General features: G+C 34.5%; 1 protein-coding gene across 1 annotated transcript in view; it reads right to left on the reverse strand.

Annotated features, from left to right (window-relative positions):
* The window catches only part of SORCS1 (sortilin related VPS10 domain containing receptor 1), a 726,370-nt gene that overhangs the window by 44,214 nt on the left and 665,254 nt on the right, over positions 1–16,902 (reverse strand). Inside the window, 1 exon segment of the mRNA XM_074295531.1 lies at positions 6,361–6,547. Within this exon segment, the coding sequence (XP_074151632.1) occupies positions 6,361–6,547 (187 nt within the window).

Here is a 16,902-nt window from a genome sequence, read left to right on the forward strand (position 1 = left end):
TTTAGGATCTCAAAGCACTCTACAAGATAAAACTATTACCACTATTTTATAGGACAAGGACGATTTAGTATTTTTCTTAAAAGCCCTAGAGAATTGGTTAAAAAATAATAATGTGGTAGATGGAATGATAATTATTTTGCTGACCAATCAAAAAATCATTTGAATACTTATAAAAATCTACCTCCTCTTCATCTGAATTATTCATAAATTGGAAGTATCCCCCAGCCCCATTGGGAAAGACATCTACAAATGGACTATCTTTCAGGGGGTGGTTAGGGAAGGGGGAAAGAGATCTATTCATCTTTTTTTTTTCTTTTTTCTTTCTTTCTTTCTTTTTTTTTTTTTCAACTCATTCTGCAACTCTGCATAGTCCCTGATGAGCTAACTGAAGGACTGGCTGAGCTAGGCAGCTTTGCCTTCCTGAAATCTGCATTCCTATCCAAGGAAGGAAACAGTCATTGCATCTTGTGGTTTCATTAGTTTGCAAACTCACAGAGCACTGTGGACACTCTCCCCAAGGAATTCCCTCCTGTCAAGGAGCAGCTGATTACCTAGCAGCTCTAGTGAGAAGCTGACAGCCCAGTACTGGAAATAGCACCTCTGAAACATTTTCTCCATTTGTTTCTGATGACCTTTGCAAACCTTTATTAATAACCTCTGATTCTGGCTCAACTAACCTTTCTGTACTGGAGAGAAGAGAGTGGAAGAGGTTGACACAGAGCAGACTGTATGAAAGAGTCTACCTGGGGATGAGATCTGAGGAGGAGCCATTCTGTCAGCCTTGAACTGCTTGCCTAGAGTAATTATCGCCTAATTTTAGGACTGAGCAAATCCAAAACCAGGTGTCATTTTGAAATGAATCAAAACTCACATTCCATCAGCTCCGCTAATAGAGTGAACTGCCTGCAGTGGACATACTTTAAAACTAACACAAAAGCATGCAATGGTTCAGTTAAAACAAGGTAAGGAGTCCAAAGACTTGGATTCTAGTTCCACTGCAGCTGAGATGTATCATGTGGTACTATATAAATTACTGAACTTCTTTGTACAATATCATCTTCCACTGGGAGATGGGTCTGATAATATCTATAGTATTCATGGACAAGAGGATAATTAATAAGGCCATAGAAAAAGAAAGTGATCTAAGAGCTTTGGGGAAAATTATGGTAGCCCTGATAAACACTGCTCCTTGTTTCATGAACTTTTATATGTATTGGGAATAATAATAGTTGTTTGTTTACATGAATCTCTTATATGATACAACTAAATTTATAAGAAATGTGCCAGTTCTGTCCCTCAAGGCTGGCATTATAAAGGAATACTCTAATTTTGAACTCAAGGAGGTGGGATTAATTAATGATATTGGTTCAATTAAAACTATGTGCTGTGAAAATCATATCTAAATTTCATTACCAGAACCCACTGCACCTCTAAGATCTCTGGAATTCTTTTGTGTAATCATAATCTCCTATCCATCTGTTTTTGTCCCCTCACTCCCTACTTTTCCTATTCTTCACCCTCTTTACAATTTTAAGACTTCTTAATTTCTTCCTATTCTTCTAATGAATGATTCTGGCTACAATTCCCTCTCTATCTAGGTTTCAGCCATAATTAGCCATGATAATAATGTTGGTATTTGAAGCCTCAAATAAATGTCATGTCCCCTTAATTTTCTGCTGTACATATAATGTTGATAACTCTTTCCATTTGCCTACTTTATTTCCTACTCATGAGGAGCTGGATATTGCTGGAGAAAATCTCAAAACCACAGTAGTTGACTCTACCAAAAATAACCTCAGATGGATCTTTCAAGTTGCATGCAAATCCCTTTATCCATTTCTTATTGATTCTTTTTCATACTTCCCATAGCCTTTCAAGCCTCCTTCCTTAGTCTTAGCAGGTGACATTATCTCTTACTTTACTACTAATAAAAAAGACAATATCTTCCTAAGCCCTTTTTTCTGCCTAACATTGCCACTACTGTCAAAAGGATTGTAAAATTTCCAGTTACCCAGGATATATCCTAGGTCTCATTTTCAACTTCTCATTTTCTGTCACATCCATTTCTAACCAATTGTCAAATTTGGTCAATCCTACCTTTATAATATCAATCATCTATACCCATTTCTCTCCTTTGACACTTCTACCACCCTGTGGTTGACCACATCTTGTCCTCACATTTACTGATTGATTTCCCTACCTAACGTCTTTCCCTTTATCAGACCATTTTCCACTCAGCTGTCAAAAGTGGTCTTTCTAAAGTACTGATTTGATCATATCACCCCTTCCACAACTACCACCTCCATGATTAAATAAAAAATTCTCTGTTCAGCATTCAAAGCTATTCACAACCTGATTCTCTCCTATCTTACTATTCTTTTCACACCCTCCCCTCTGCCATGTATTTTTTTGAATCAGGGACACCATCTTCTTTATGGTTCCATTAAAAAGAAACTCCATCTTTTGGTTCCAAGCCAAACTGACCTATTCTCCAGTCCAACTCATCTTCCAACCTTTTCTGTATCTTTCTCATACATTTGTATTTTCTACTTTTTGTAAGAGGGATAGACTGTTTATTGAATTTTTTTTTTCCATTGAAGTCTTGGAAAGTCTTGGAAAAGTCACAGTTCTGCTCTGCTTCTATGAAGTCTTTCCTACTCTCAATTGAAAATATTTTTTTCCTCTTTCAAGAGCTCCCAGTCCTCTGTTAAGTTGCTGCCTTTGAAGTGATAATTTTTTTTTCCTCTCATATTTTCTCCATTCTTCTTTCTCCATTACATTATAAGCTATTTGAATAAAAGTCTGAATCCAATTGTTCTTTACTCATCACTTTATACTTTCCACATAGCAGTTACCTATCACTATTATGATTTTTTAATTGAATTGTTATTAAAATATGGAACCCATGACAGGTTTAGGATACAAAATTAGAATGCAAAAAAGTTATCACTATCAGGCCTTTCCTTTAAAGTGCAAGTTCAAAGTCAGCTAACAACAGATGGAATGCAATTTAATATCATTATTAATTAATATTTTAATTAATTAGTATTATTATTATTATGCTATAAGAATGAATTAACTAATTTAATATTATTATTATTATTATGCCATAAGAAAGCATGAATGAAAAACTCATAGAAAGAAGAGAAGACTTATAGGAATGGATATAAAGTGATATAAACAGAATTGGGGAACCTATATATATGTAGACTATAATTATAGAAATGAAAAGAACAACAAAATGAAATTGAATGTAGATTAAATCTAATAACCAAGATTGGTTCCAGGAGAAGAAATAGGATAAGAAGTACCTTCTTCCCTTCATTGCCAAGATAGGGCTAATGTTTGTAGAATATTACTTAATACTATTGGTCATAGTTATATATTAATTAGTTTTACTAAACTTTTTAAAAAAATGTATTTGTTATAAGGAAAGGTTCACTGCACTGGTTAAAGGAGAAGGGGAGTGTGTGGAAATAAATATGATAGAAAAACAAAATACATGAGTGTCATATATATATATATATATATGATATTAACAATGCAAATTGCAATTATGGACACAATTACAAGACAAGAATAACTTAAGAAAATAATGATCCAACTTATTTCTCTTAGAAATAATGGCTTCAAAATTCTTAAAAATTCCTGTGTTGTAGGATATAGTTTTTTCTTTTTTTTCCTTGCAGAAGATATTATAACTAGACTCAAAAAAGCTTAGGGTCTTTTGCAGATTTTGGAAAGAGCTTTCGTCTAGAATTAAGGAAATGTGGACACAAGTTTCCGATCTCTTACTTCTTTGCTTTGTGACCTCCAGAAAGTTACTTCCTTTGGGCTTCAGTTTTTTTTCCCTTCTATAAAATAAGGAAGTTGCATTAGACAATTTTTAAGATCTCTTCACTTTTAACTCCACAGATGACTCATTAGATTCCACTGATAAAATCATTTCTTTGGAAATATAGGGAGATCATGAGCAATTTAAATGAGAGCTCTCTAAAAGAGAATATTCTAAAAAAGAAATCCTTTTTCCTGAACTATAAGGAAAGATGAATTGTTGCATAGATAATAGAGTCAGAATCCAAGTTATCTTTGGAAACCTAATAAACCTTTTACTGATTGCACTGCTGATGACACCCTAGATAAATTTTTGAAATTAGAACTAAAAATCATTCCTTGGGTTCATATACAGGCAAATGCTGTTAGTTAATTGTCATCCTTTTTACTTAATTCTTCAGAATAATGCATAGGATTTGCAAAAACAAAATAAAATAATAATATCAACTTAGACAATAAAAACAACAACAAAAAGCCAGCCACCTTTCCTATTTGAAAGCAACTCTTATTCACCAACACTTAAAATAAGATTGCATCTACAATACATAGAAGTTGGGAAAAACATAAGTTTATCAATAATTTTATAGAATCTAGTAATTACTCTATGAAATCACTTTATATGGTAAGTATGAGTCTGAGTACAACTAAATGAATTCAAATCAAATGATACCAACTATATGTTAGCACTCCAACATTATTATATGAAGCTCTAGGAAATTTTAATTTGTCTTGGCACTAGATTCTAGGCGACTGATAAGAATGGAAAGGAATATACTCATCCTGAACCCAAATACCAAGCCAACTGGTAGAGGTAATTGCAAAGGAGGAATCAGTCTTGATGAGGACTTATTATAGTTTCCTGACAAAAGAGGGGGAACAATGCTAAAGCTTTGTGATGGTCACAAAAGAGCTATAATACTTTTCTGTGGAAAGAAGTCACCTAGCAGCTGTTATTGTTGTTCCTTCTTTGTTTTATAAGAGAACCAAAAACATATCTATATTATGGTCAGGGTATAGTATATATTCAGCTGTGGCTAATCAGTCCAAAATAAACTCAGAAGACTCAACCACAGGTGGTCAAAAGTAATTGGTTAGAAAACTTGGGATAGAGATTTTTCTGTATATTCACAGCTCATATTTCCTTTCTGTGGTTGTGATTCTGCTTTGCTCATGAAGTAGAGCATCTTCTCTGATTTGGGCACACCAAGCAGAGCAGAACTGTGACTTTTCCAGGACTTTCCTTAATAGTTGTGATTAAGCATAGAAGCAAGTTGATAGCAGAGCCTCTCAGTGAAAAAGCAATAAATGACAATTCAGTGGAAAAGGCTGTTTAACAGATATCAAAAGATTGGTACATTTCCTACATTCTTGTAGCTAAATTCAGATTACTGGTCTCCTTAGGCATATCTTTTTCATGAAGCCTTTCTTGTTCCTCCAACTATTCCAACTTGATAATTTCCAAACAACTACAATTATATTTAGTTACTTTGTGTGTACATTTAAATGCACTTATAACTTTACATTTATGGTTTATGTGTTCTATATGTACTTATTGCCTCCTTCATTGCCTCTTTCATCACCCATCCATATGGGTAAGGACTGATTTATTCTCTTTACTTGTACACCCATTTTCTAGCACAGTGGTTAGTACATAGTACAGACTTAATAAATTCTCATTTGATTGAAAATTGGATCACTGGAAAGTAAAGTATGAAAACTTGTGGAAAAAAAATCTCTTTGGTGATTAAGTTGTCTGACTTAGAAGGTTGCATAATAGAAGAAAAAAACTTTGACAGACTCATTTCTAGTTCTTCCCCAGATTCCTACCAGATATGTTACTTTGTAAGGTCACTCCTCTATCTATGGGTTTTCTTCTCAATGGCTAAGGATTTATCAATAGGATCACGTTGCTTCCTTCTAGATCTAAATCGCTATGACTAATCATCTATAATGTTTATTTTTCTACACAACGATCAGCCATATACTAGACCATCCAGAATATAGGAATGTTTACCTACAAAATTTTTGAAAACAAGGATCTAAAACATTCAAGAGGCACACTAGAGAGGAACAAAGTTACAAGACAAATCACCAAAGGGATGAGAAATTCCATTTCTGACACAAATTTCTAGCTTCAGCATTTAGGCAAATTTTTAGAGTCGGGAATGCCTAATATATAACTTCATCAAGGGTTCATAAGTCAAGGGAGTCTAAGAGATGGATCTATATCAGTATGAAATAAACAAGAAGAATGATAATTAATTCTGAAAGAAAGCAGAGACCAAAGTCCTCTGTTACACATTATCTCCTTTTTCTTCTTTTTCTCCATCTTTTCCCATTCCTTTCTCCCTTAAGCTTTCCATCTCTCTCTATCTCTCTTCCCATCTCTAAGTCTCTCTCTGTATCTCTGTCTTTTTGAAAAAAAATCAAGAAGTTCCTTCTTGGCAGAATATTTTAGCTTTCTCTAAAGTCTCTAAAGGTGTTCTATTCAAAGTATTTCATAAACCAACAACAGTAATAACATACAAGTTACATGTAAGTACAGGACGGCGCTGTCAGACCCCAGACTGTTGTCCACCTGCACGGTCACTCGGAAAATGCCCACATTCTGGTAGACATGTTTGATCCCATCCTCGGTGGAGCTGAGGTTGACATAAGACACTGCAATGCCATCACCAAAGTCCACTTGGATGAGTGTCCTTTGTAGGTCACCCTGAGGAAAATAAAAAATAGAAGAATTAGCATATGCAGTCTTTCCTTGAATGTAGGTAACAGAAACTGGTCATATATCTAAACCTAGCCAAGCTAAACCCATCTGAAACTCCAAGTGAAATACAAGATGATTGAAAGTTTTATTTTAGTACAAAGATAATTTGGTAATAATATCTATTAGCCAACAATACATTATATGCTCCTATGTAGTCAATCACATCAACTTTGACACAGCATAGTATCATTGATTATCCCTATTTACAGAAGAAGAAATTGAAGCTCACACAGAAAGAAGTAATACTGTTTGACCAACACTTAAGATAAAAATTCAGACTCTTTAAATCCCAATCTAGTACCTTTTCCACTATATCACTGCTGATCTAATGGAACTATTAATAAAAAATCCCCATTCATAAGCTTGATGAGTTAAAAAAAAAAAAAAAAAGGTCTCAGAAAATGGTAAAAGGTCTCTAGGGTTTGAAAGAGGAAGAAAAGGCTTAAACTATTTTTCCCTATGTTAATAACCCAGGAGATAGCTATAGTTCATATAACTATTAAAAGTACATTTTCCCCTCAACTTGGGTATACTTTTAATGTGTGCTGAAGAATAGCTGGAAGGCAGTTCTAAGAAGGATATGTATGATAAAAAAAATTAAGTCTAACTTATTTTGCTATTTATAATTATTGACAATAAGTTATTTGTATGTTATCATGCTTTATTATTATAGGCATTTTCTACACTTAAAAACATATGAAAAATTGCTCCAAATATTTTTTTAGAAAAAATGATCAAAACAATGTTGAGGTTTTATGTCACATCCTGCAAACTGACCAAGGTGACACAAAATAGTAATAATTGATATTAGAAGGGTAACAGAAATAAAGGCAAAATAAAATACTGTTGATAGAACTGTAAATTCATCTAACTATTCTGGAAAGCAAGTTTGAATTATGCTAATAGGAAATGAAATAATCATGCCTTTTAACACACCTAGGCATATGCCCCAAAGAAGTTGAAAAGTCCTATTTATATTTCTAAAATATTTATAGCAACACACACACAGAAAAATATACATGTATTTGGCATGAACATAAAATGCTCATTCGCTATGGAACAACTAAACAAATCATGATATATAAACGTATTGGAAGTTATGTGCCTATAGGAAAAAAAATAGGGAGGCATTAGAAGATAAGAATTGATGGAGAGTGAAGTAAGCAGAATCAGGAAAACAACATACATAATGATTACAGCAATGTAAATAGAAAGAACAAAACTGCTACTGAAGGCCCTTGTACCTCTTGAGTTCTAAATGAATGCTCTAAAACTAGAATGATCATGTTAATCTCCAGACTGGAGATGGAAAAGTATTGTCTTCATCTATTCTTTGGAAAGGAGTATGGTGTATGAGGGGAACAATGGATATGGTATATTATGTAATGATAGGAAGAATTGATGTGTTGATTGGTTCTTCTGACTTTTTTTTGTTTGTTTGTTTTTTGTTTTTTGTTTTTTTGTTTTTGTTTTTGTTTTTAATTGCTATGTTATAAAAAATGATTTGCTTGAAGGGAGGAAGAGTTGAAAGGGGAATCTATCTAGAAAGACATCTAAAGTGATGTGAAAACATAACATTCAAATCAAAATAAAGTTTGGAAAAAAACCTTTTGTCCCCTTTTTTTTTCCTTTTTATTTGAAAAAAGAGTATAAAAAAAAGGAAAACAGAAAATAAATACAAAACAAAAGAAAGCAAAACAAAATAGAATATTGTCATGTGCCCATCACAACATCAGGAAGAATTTAAAATATATAACAACAAATTACCAAATCAAGAAAAAATATATATATACATATATATGAATATATGTATATATATATATATTCATAGAAGAAACTATATTCATGAATTACCATTTTTTTCTTTACTTCTTTGTAAATTGTTCTTTGGCTCTCTGATGCTCACCTTATTTAATTTATCCTTTTTTTTCTCCCTTTCATCCTACCTACCACTCCCAAGTAAGCTACATGCACATGTCTTTCCTGTACTTGCTGCTTCTTTAATTAAATTTTGCTTCATAACTTGCCTTGCTATTACTTAACTTCCCCCCCACCCAAAGACTCCTCCCTTGTCTTCTTCCCTTACCCTTTGCTTCCCCATTTTGCCCATTCCTCCTCCTTTCTTTCTTTCTTTTTTTTTTTTTCCCATTTTTTTTATTATTATATATATATATATATATATATTTTATAATATTATCCCTTGTATTCATTTTTCCAAATTACCCCCCCGACGACAGGCAATACCATACATTTTACATGTGTTACAATATAGTCTAAGTACAATACATGTGTGTGAATATCATTTTCTTGTTGCACAATAAACATTAGAATCCGAAGGTACATGCAACCTGGGCAGACAGATATTAGTGCTAACAATTTACATTCCCCTCCCAGTGTTTCTTCTCTGGGTGTATCTACCTCTGCCCATCATTGATCAACTGGAAGTGAGTTGGATCTTCTTTATGTTGAAGATTTCCACTTCCATCAGAATACATCCTCATACAGTATCGTTGTTGAAGTATACAGTGATCTTCTGGTTCTGCTCATTTCACTCAGCATCAGTTGATTTAAGTCTCTCCAACCCTCTCTGTATTCCTCCTGCTGGTCATTTCTTACTGAGCAATAATATTCCATAACTTTCATATACCACAATTTACCCAACCATTCTCCAACTGATGGACATCCATTCATCTTCCAGTTTCTAGCTACAACAAAAAGAGCTGCCACAAACATTTTGGCACATATATGTCTCTTTCCGCTCTTTAGTATTTCTTTGGGATATAATCCCAGTAGTAGCGCTGCTGGGTCAAAGGGTATGCACAGTTTGATAACTTTTTGGGCATAATTCCAGATTGCTCTCCAGAATGGCTGGATTCTTTCACAACTCCACCAGCAATGTATCAGTGTCCCAATTTCCCCACATCCCCTCCAACATTTGTCATTATTTGTTCCTGTCATCTTAGCCAATCTGACAGGTGTGTAGTGGTATCTCAGAGTGGTCTTAATTTGCATTTCTCTGATCAGTAGTGATTTGGAACACTCTTTCATGTGAGTGGATATAGTTTCAATTTCTTCCTCTGAGAATTGTCTGTTCATATCCTTTGACCATTTATCAATTGGAGAATGGTTTGGTTTCTTATAAATTATGGTCAGTTCTCTATATATTTTGGAAATGAGACCTTTGTCAGAACCTTTGTTTTTAAAAATATTTTCCCAATTTGTTACTTCCCTTCTAATCTTGTTTGCATTAGTATTATTTGTACAGAAACTTTTTAGTTTGATGTAATCAAAATCTTCTATTTTGTGATCAATAATGATCTCTAGTTCTCCTCTGGTCATAAATTCCTTCCTCCTCCACAAGTCTGAGAGGTAGATTATCCTCTGTTCCTCTAATCTATTTATTATCTCCCTCTTTATGCCTAAATCATGGACCCATTTTGATCTTATCTTGGTATATGGTGTTAAGTGTGGATCCATATCTAATTTCTGCCATACTAATTTCCAGTTTTCCCAACAGTTTTTTCCGAATAATGAATTTTTATCCCTAATGTTGGAATCTTTGGGTTTGTCAAAGATTAGATTGCTATAGATGTACCCTTTTTTGTCCTTTGTATCTAATCTGTTCCACTGATCTACCGGTCTATTTCTTAGCCAATACCAAATGGTTTTGGTGACTGCTGCTATATAATATAGCTTTAGATCAGGTACACTTAGACCACCTTCCTCTGAGTTTTTTTTCATTAGTTCCCTTGCAATTCTTGACCTTTTATTCTTCCATATGAATTTTGTTGTTATTTTTTCTAGGTCATTAAAATAGTTTCTTGGGAGTCTGATTGGTATAGCACTAAATAAATAGATTAGTTTGGGGAGTATTGTCATCTTTATTATATTCGCTCGGCCTATCCAAGAGCACTGAATGTCTTTCCAATTATTTAAATCTGATTTTATTTTTGTGGCAAGTGTTTTGTAATTTTTCTCATATAATTCCTGACTTTTCTTTGGTAGATGGATTCCCAAATACTTTATACTCTCAACATTTGTTTGGAATGGAATTTCTCTTTGTATCTCTTGCTGTTGCATTTTGTTAGTGATATATAAAAATGCCGAGGATTTATGTGGATTTATTTTGTATCCTGCCACTTTGCTGAAATTTTGAATTATTTCTAGTAGCTTTTTAGCAGAGTCTTTGGGGTTCTCTAAGTATACCATCATGTCATCTGCAAAAAGTGATAGTTTAATTTCCTCATTTCCTACTCTAATTCCTTGAATCTCTTTCTCGGCTCTTATTGCCGAGGCTAGCGTTTCTAGTACTATATTGAATAGTAATGGTGATAGTGGGCAACCTTGTTTCACTCCTGATCTTACTGGGAAAGGTTGCAGTTTATTTCTATTGCATATTATGCTTACTGACGGTCTTAAATATATACTCCTGATTATTCTAAGGAATAATCCATTTATTCCTATACTCTCAAGAGTTTTTAGTAGGAATGGATGTTGGATTTTGTCAAATGCTTTTTCTGCATCTATTGAGATGATCATATGGTTCTTATTAATTTGATTATTAATATGGTCAATTATATTAATAGTTTTCCTAATATTAAACCAGCCCTGCATTCCTGGAATAAATCCTACTTGATCATAGTGTATTATCTTGGAGATGATTTTCTGAAGTCTTTTTGCTAATATCTTATTTAAGATTTTAGCATCAATATTCATTAAGGAGATTGGTCTATAATTTTCTTTCTCAGTTTTCGATCTACCAGGTTTAGGTATCAGTACCATGTCTGTGTCATAAAAGGAATTTGGTAGGACTCCTTCATCCCCTATTTTTTCAAATAATTTATATAACATTGGGGCTAATTGTTCTTTAAATGTTTGGTAGAATTCACATGTGAATCCATCTGGCCCTGGGGATTTTTTCCTGGGGAGTTGATTAATAGCTTGTTCTATTTCTTTTTCTGAAATGGGACTATTTAAGCAATTTATCTCCTCCTCTGTTAATCTAGGGAGCCTATATTTTTGGAGGAAGTCATCCATTTCACTTAAGTTATCAAATTTATTGGCATAAAGTTGGGCAAAGTAACTCCTTATTATTTCTCTAATTTCCTCTTCATTGGTGGAAAGATCCCCCTTTTCATTTGTAAGACTATCAATTTGATTTTCCTCTTTCTTTTTTTTGATCAAATTTACCAAAGGTTTATCTATTTTATTGGCTTTTTCATAAAACCAACTCTTGGTTTTATTTATTAATTCAATAGTTTTTTTACTTTCAATTTTATTGATTTCTCCTTTTAATTTTTGTATTTCGAGTTTAATTTTTGGTTGGGGGTTTATAATTTGGTCTTTTTCTAGCCTTTTAAGTTGTAAGCCCAATTCGTTAATCTTCTCTTTCTCAATTTTCTTCAAATAAGCCTCTAAAGATATAAAATTTCCCCTTATTACCGCTTTAGCTGCATCCCAAAGATTTTGATATGATGTCTCATCATTATCATTATCTTGGGTGAAATTGTTAATTGTTTCTATAATTTGCTCTTTCACCCAGTCATTCTTTAAGATGAGATTATTCAGTTTCCAATTACTTTTTGGTCTATTTACCCCTAACTTTTTACTGAATGTAGCTTTTATTGCATTGTGATCTGAGAAGAAGGCATTTATTATTTCTGCCTTCCTACATTTAATTTTGAGATCTTTATGTCCTAGTATATGGTCAATTTTTGTATAGGATCCATGAACTGCTGAGAAGAAAGTATATTCCTTCCTATTGCCATTCAGTTTTCTCCAAAGGTCTATCATACCTAGTTTTTCTAATGTTCTATTTACTTTTTTAATTTCTTTCTTGTTTGTTTTGTGGTTTGATTTGTCTAAATCTGAGAGTGCAAGGTTGAGATCTCCCACTATTATAGTTTTACTGTCTATTTCTTCTTGCAGTTCTCCTAACTTTTCCTTTAGAAAGTTAGATGCTATACCACTTGGTGCATATATGTTTAGTATTGATATGGCTTCATTATTTATGCTACCTTTCAGCAGGATATAGTTTCCTTCCTTATCTTTTTTAACGAGATCTACTTCTGCTTTTGCTTGATCTGAGATAAGGATAGCTACCCCTGCTTTTTTGGCTTTACCTGAAGCATAATAGGCTCTGTTCCAACCTTTTACCTTTACTCTGTATGTATCTCCCTGCTTTAAGTGTGTTTCCTGTAGGCAACATATTGTAGGGTTCTGCTTTTTGATCCAATCTACTATCCGTCTCCGTTTGATGGGATCGTTCATCCCATTTACATTTACAGTTAAAATTACTAATTCTGTATTTCCTGCCATCGTATTATCCCCAGATTATGCTTTTTTCCCTTGACCCCCCTGATCCCCCTCCCCGATATTTAATTTACAGACCCCCCTTGTGACGCGCAACCCTCCCTCTTTTTTTTTTTTTTTTTTTTATTAGGATCCCTCCCCCCTCCCTCCAAGTCCCTTCACTTATTCCCCTTTTCCTTTTCCCTTTTCCTCTCCCCCCTTTTAATGAGGTGAGAGAAAATTCTCTGAAAAACAAATATGTTAATTATTTACTCTTTGAGCCTCTTCTGATGAGAGTAAGATTCACACAATGATTCTCCCCCTCACTAAGTTCCCTCAGATATGGTGTATTTTCTATGTCTCTTCCTGGGATGTAGTTTCCCTCTTTTTATCACTCCTTCCCCTTTTTCTGAACCGACCTCCTTCCCTTTACTACACCCCCCTTTTTTTCTTTTATATCAGTAAAATCAAATTATCCTTGAGTATTTTTTATATACCCACAACAGAGTTACAGTTCTCAAGGGTTCTGTGTACCTCTTTCTGTTTCTCTTCAGTCTTGTGGATGTAGATCAAATTTTTTGTTTAAGTCTGGTTTTTTTCTTAGAAACATATAGAATTCCTCTGTTTCATTGAATGACCATCTTCTTCCGTGGAAAAAGATGCTAAACTTAGCTGGGTAGTTCATTCTTGGTTGCAGTCCTTGATCTTTTGCCTTACGGAATATCAGGTTCCAGGCCCTTCTATCTTTTAATGTGGAGGCAGCCAGATCTTGGGTGACCCTTATTGTGGCACCTTGGTATTTAAATTGTTTTTTTCTAGCTGCTTGCAGGATTTTCTCCTTTGTGTGGTAATTCTGCAGCTTAGCCACAATATTCCGTGGTGTTCTTTTTTTAGGGTCTATTTCAGAAGGAGTTCGATGAATTCTTTCCACATCTACTTTCCCTTCTGTTTCTATTATCTCTGGACAGTTCTCTTTGATAATTTCCTGTAAAATAGAATCTAGGCTCTTTTTTTGGTCATAGTTTTCTGGAAGTCCAATAATCCGCAGATTATCTCTCCTAGATCTATTTTCCAGGTCTATAGATTTTCCCAGTAAGTATTTGACGTTGTTCTCCAGCTTCTCATTTTTTTTGTTTTGTTTGACTGATTCTTGGGTTCTCTGTGAATCATTCATTTCTATTTGTTCCATCCTGACTTTTAAGGAGTTATTTTCTTCTTTCACAGTTTTTAGTTCTTTTTGTAAATGCCCAATTTCGTTTTTAAATGAATTATTTTGCTCTATTGAATTTTTTTCCATTTCCCTAATTTTTTTTTTTTTGAGAATTATTTTCTTTTTCCAATTCAGAAATTCTATTTTCTTGAGACTTTTTTATCTTTTCCAATTCAGAAATCCTACTTTCCTGTGTTTTTTTTAACCTTTTCTAATTCACTAATTTTGTTTCCCTGCATCTCCTGTGAATTCTTTATTTTTTCCAACTCCAATTTCAGGACGTTGTTATTCTCTATCATAACTTCCCTTTCCTTGCCCCATTTTTCTTCGATCTCCCTCAATTTCTTAAGAGCTTCTTCTAGGAGAGAGTTATGTGATGGGGGGCAGGAATCATTCCCCTTTAGGTTGTTATCTTCTGAATCTTTGCTGTTAACTTCCTCGGGGTTGGGTACCCGCTCTTTCTCTGTATAGAAGGAATCTATAGTTTTTCTAGCTTTTTTGCTCATACTTAAAAAATGTTTTGGGGTCTGTCCCTGGGGTAGGAAATTATTTACTTCTTTACCAGCTTCCTCCCAGACCGGATGGATGCAGCGGCCCCTGCGCCCGCGCTAAGAGAGAGCTCTGGGAGAGAGTTCCCCACCCCCTCCCTGGAAGTGCCTCAGAGGTGATTAGCACTGCTGTGCTTTGAGGGCGTAGAATAGTGAAGACAGCAAGAAGCTCAGCCTATGTGTCCGGGTGGGGAGTGGATGTCTGCAGCAGGTGACGTGAGAAGCCCCTGTGCTCAAACTGGAAGTGTCTGCCAGAAACCGCGGTCCCTAGTTCAAAGGTTCCGCTTCTCTGGGACTTCCTGGAGCTGAGTTCCACTCCCTCCAGCTAAGCTAGGCCGTGTGTGTTGCCTTGGGCCGTATCCACCCACTTGTCAGTCTCTTAACTATTCTCAGGAGGTAGCTGAGGCCACACCCCCTGGTGCCGAGTCTGCTGAGTCACCCCCAGGGTGGGTGGGTGGGGGGAAATCTAATCTGAGTTTTAAAATATTTTGGCTTTCTCTTCTGAACTGCTAAATAATTAGCAGAGAAGAGCTAACAGCCTGTGCCAGATTCCTTTACCTCAGTGGCTTCTCTGATCCCAGAGCCCCTCCCAGCGCAATGGGCGCAGTGTGCCCCTACCCCACCGTCTGTGCTGGTCTTTCTTATTCCTCCCCTGAGAACTGACCTTTCCTGTTGAAACTCCAGATTCTCTTCAGCTGGTAAGTCGTGCTTCCAGTCCTTGTGGTATCTATCAGTCCTGAGCTAATTTTGAGACTTAATTTATCTAATTGGTTGTGAGGGAGTGAGGACGTTCACTGAGTAGTGTGTTTCTTCTCCGCCATCTTCCCTCCTTTCTTTCTTTATAGATTTTGGAGGATGTCATTCTCTTATGGTATATATATAGTATTTTCTATTGAACCCATTCCCGATGTGAATAGGTTTTCAGAACTATGAGCGCTCTTGTCCTCCATGACTCTGTAACTATTCTTCCTCTGTACCTCATTTGTATAAAATGATTACTATTTTTACTTTTAACTTTGCCAATCCTTCTTTTGAGCTATCTTATTGTTAATATGAATATTATATATATGTATATATACACACATATATAAAAACATTAAATAATTTGTCCATGTTTAAACAGTTTGTCCATGTTAAGTTTCTTAATATTGATCTTTCATATTAGCTCTTATGTTAAATTTTCTATTAAATTTGGGTTTGGTTGATATAATATCCTGAGAATCTGCAAATTCATTGAATATTCATTTTTTCTCATTCAGGATTATAGATAATTTTGCTGGATATGATATTTTTGACCACAGGCCTAGTTCTTTTGATTGTTGGTAGATATGATTCCAGGATTTTATTATAGCTGCTAAATTTTGGACAATAATAATTATAGCTCCAGCATATTTGAATTGTTTTTTTGTTTGTTTCTTGCAAAGTTTTCTCTTTGATAAAGGGATTTCAAAATTTGATAATAATATTTCCAGGTGTTTTCCACATAGGATCTCTTTGAGGTGGTGACCCCCCTCATGTTCTATCTCTCCAGGACAATTTTTTTTGGATTATTTCCTGGATTATTTTGTCAAGGTTCTCTTTTTGGTCAAAACTTTCAGGCAATACAGTAATTCTTATATTTTCTCTTCTTGATATGTTCTCCAGGTCTGTTGTTTTGCTTATAAAATATTTCACATTCTATTCTATTTTCTCATCCTTTATAATCTGTTTTGTCATTTCTTGGTCTCTCATAGCTTTACTGGCTTCCCCTTGCCCAATTTTAATTTTTAAAAGTATTATTTTCATCTTTGAAGTTCTGTACCTCTTTTTCTCATTGGTTAACTTTTTTTCATAAGCTTGTTTTTCTTGGATGATTTTCATTTTTTTTCTTTAGTTTTTCTCTCACTTTCATTTGATTTTAAAATTCTATAAATTCTCTCTGGGCAGGGAGTAATTTCATATTACTCTTTGAGGTAGAAGCTTTTTTTTTTTTTTTTTTTTTAACCTACAGTGTCTTCCTTTGAAGATAAACCCAATTCTTCTTTGTTCCCATAATGTGTTTCAATATTAGGATTCTTTCTTCTTTGCCAGTTCATTTTTTTTTTAAATAAAAGGTCTTAGTGAAAGCACCTCTAATCTTGAGATGCAGGGATGATGCCTAAAGCTTCCCTTCAGCTCTCCCCTCTGACTAGGAACCCTAGTCCAAGAGTCCAAGTGCTCACAGACAGCACCCTCCCTGCCTAGCTTCTTCTGAATTCACCTGGTGCTAGTTT

This window comes from Sminthopsis crassicaudata, chromosome 2, assembly GCF_048593235.1.
Source record: "Sminthopsis crassicaudata isolate SCR6 chromosome 2, ASM4859323v1, whole genome shotgun sequence".
Taxonomy (NCBI): Eukaryota; Metazoa; Chordata; class Mammalia; order Dasyuromorphia; family Dasyuridae; genus Sminthopsis; species Sminthopsis crassicaudata.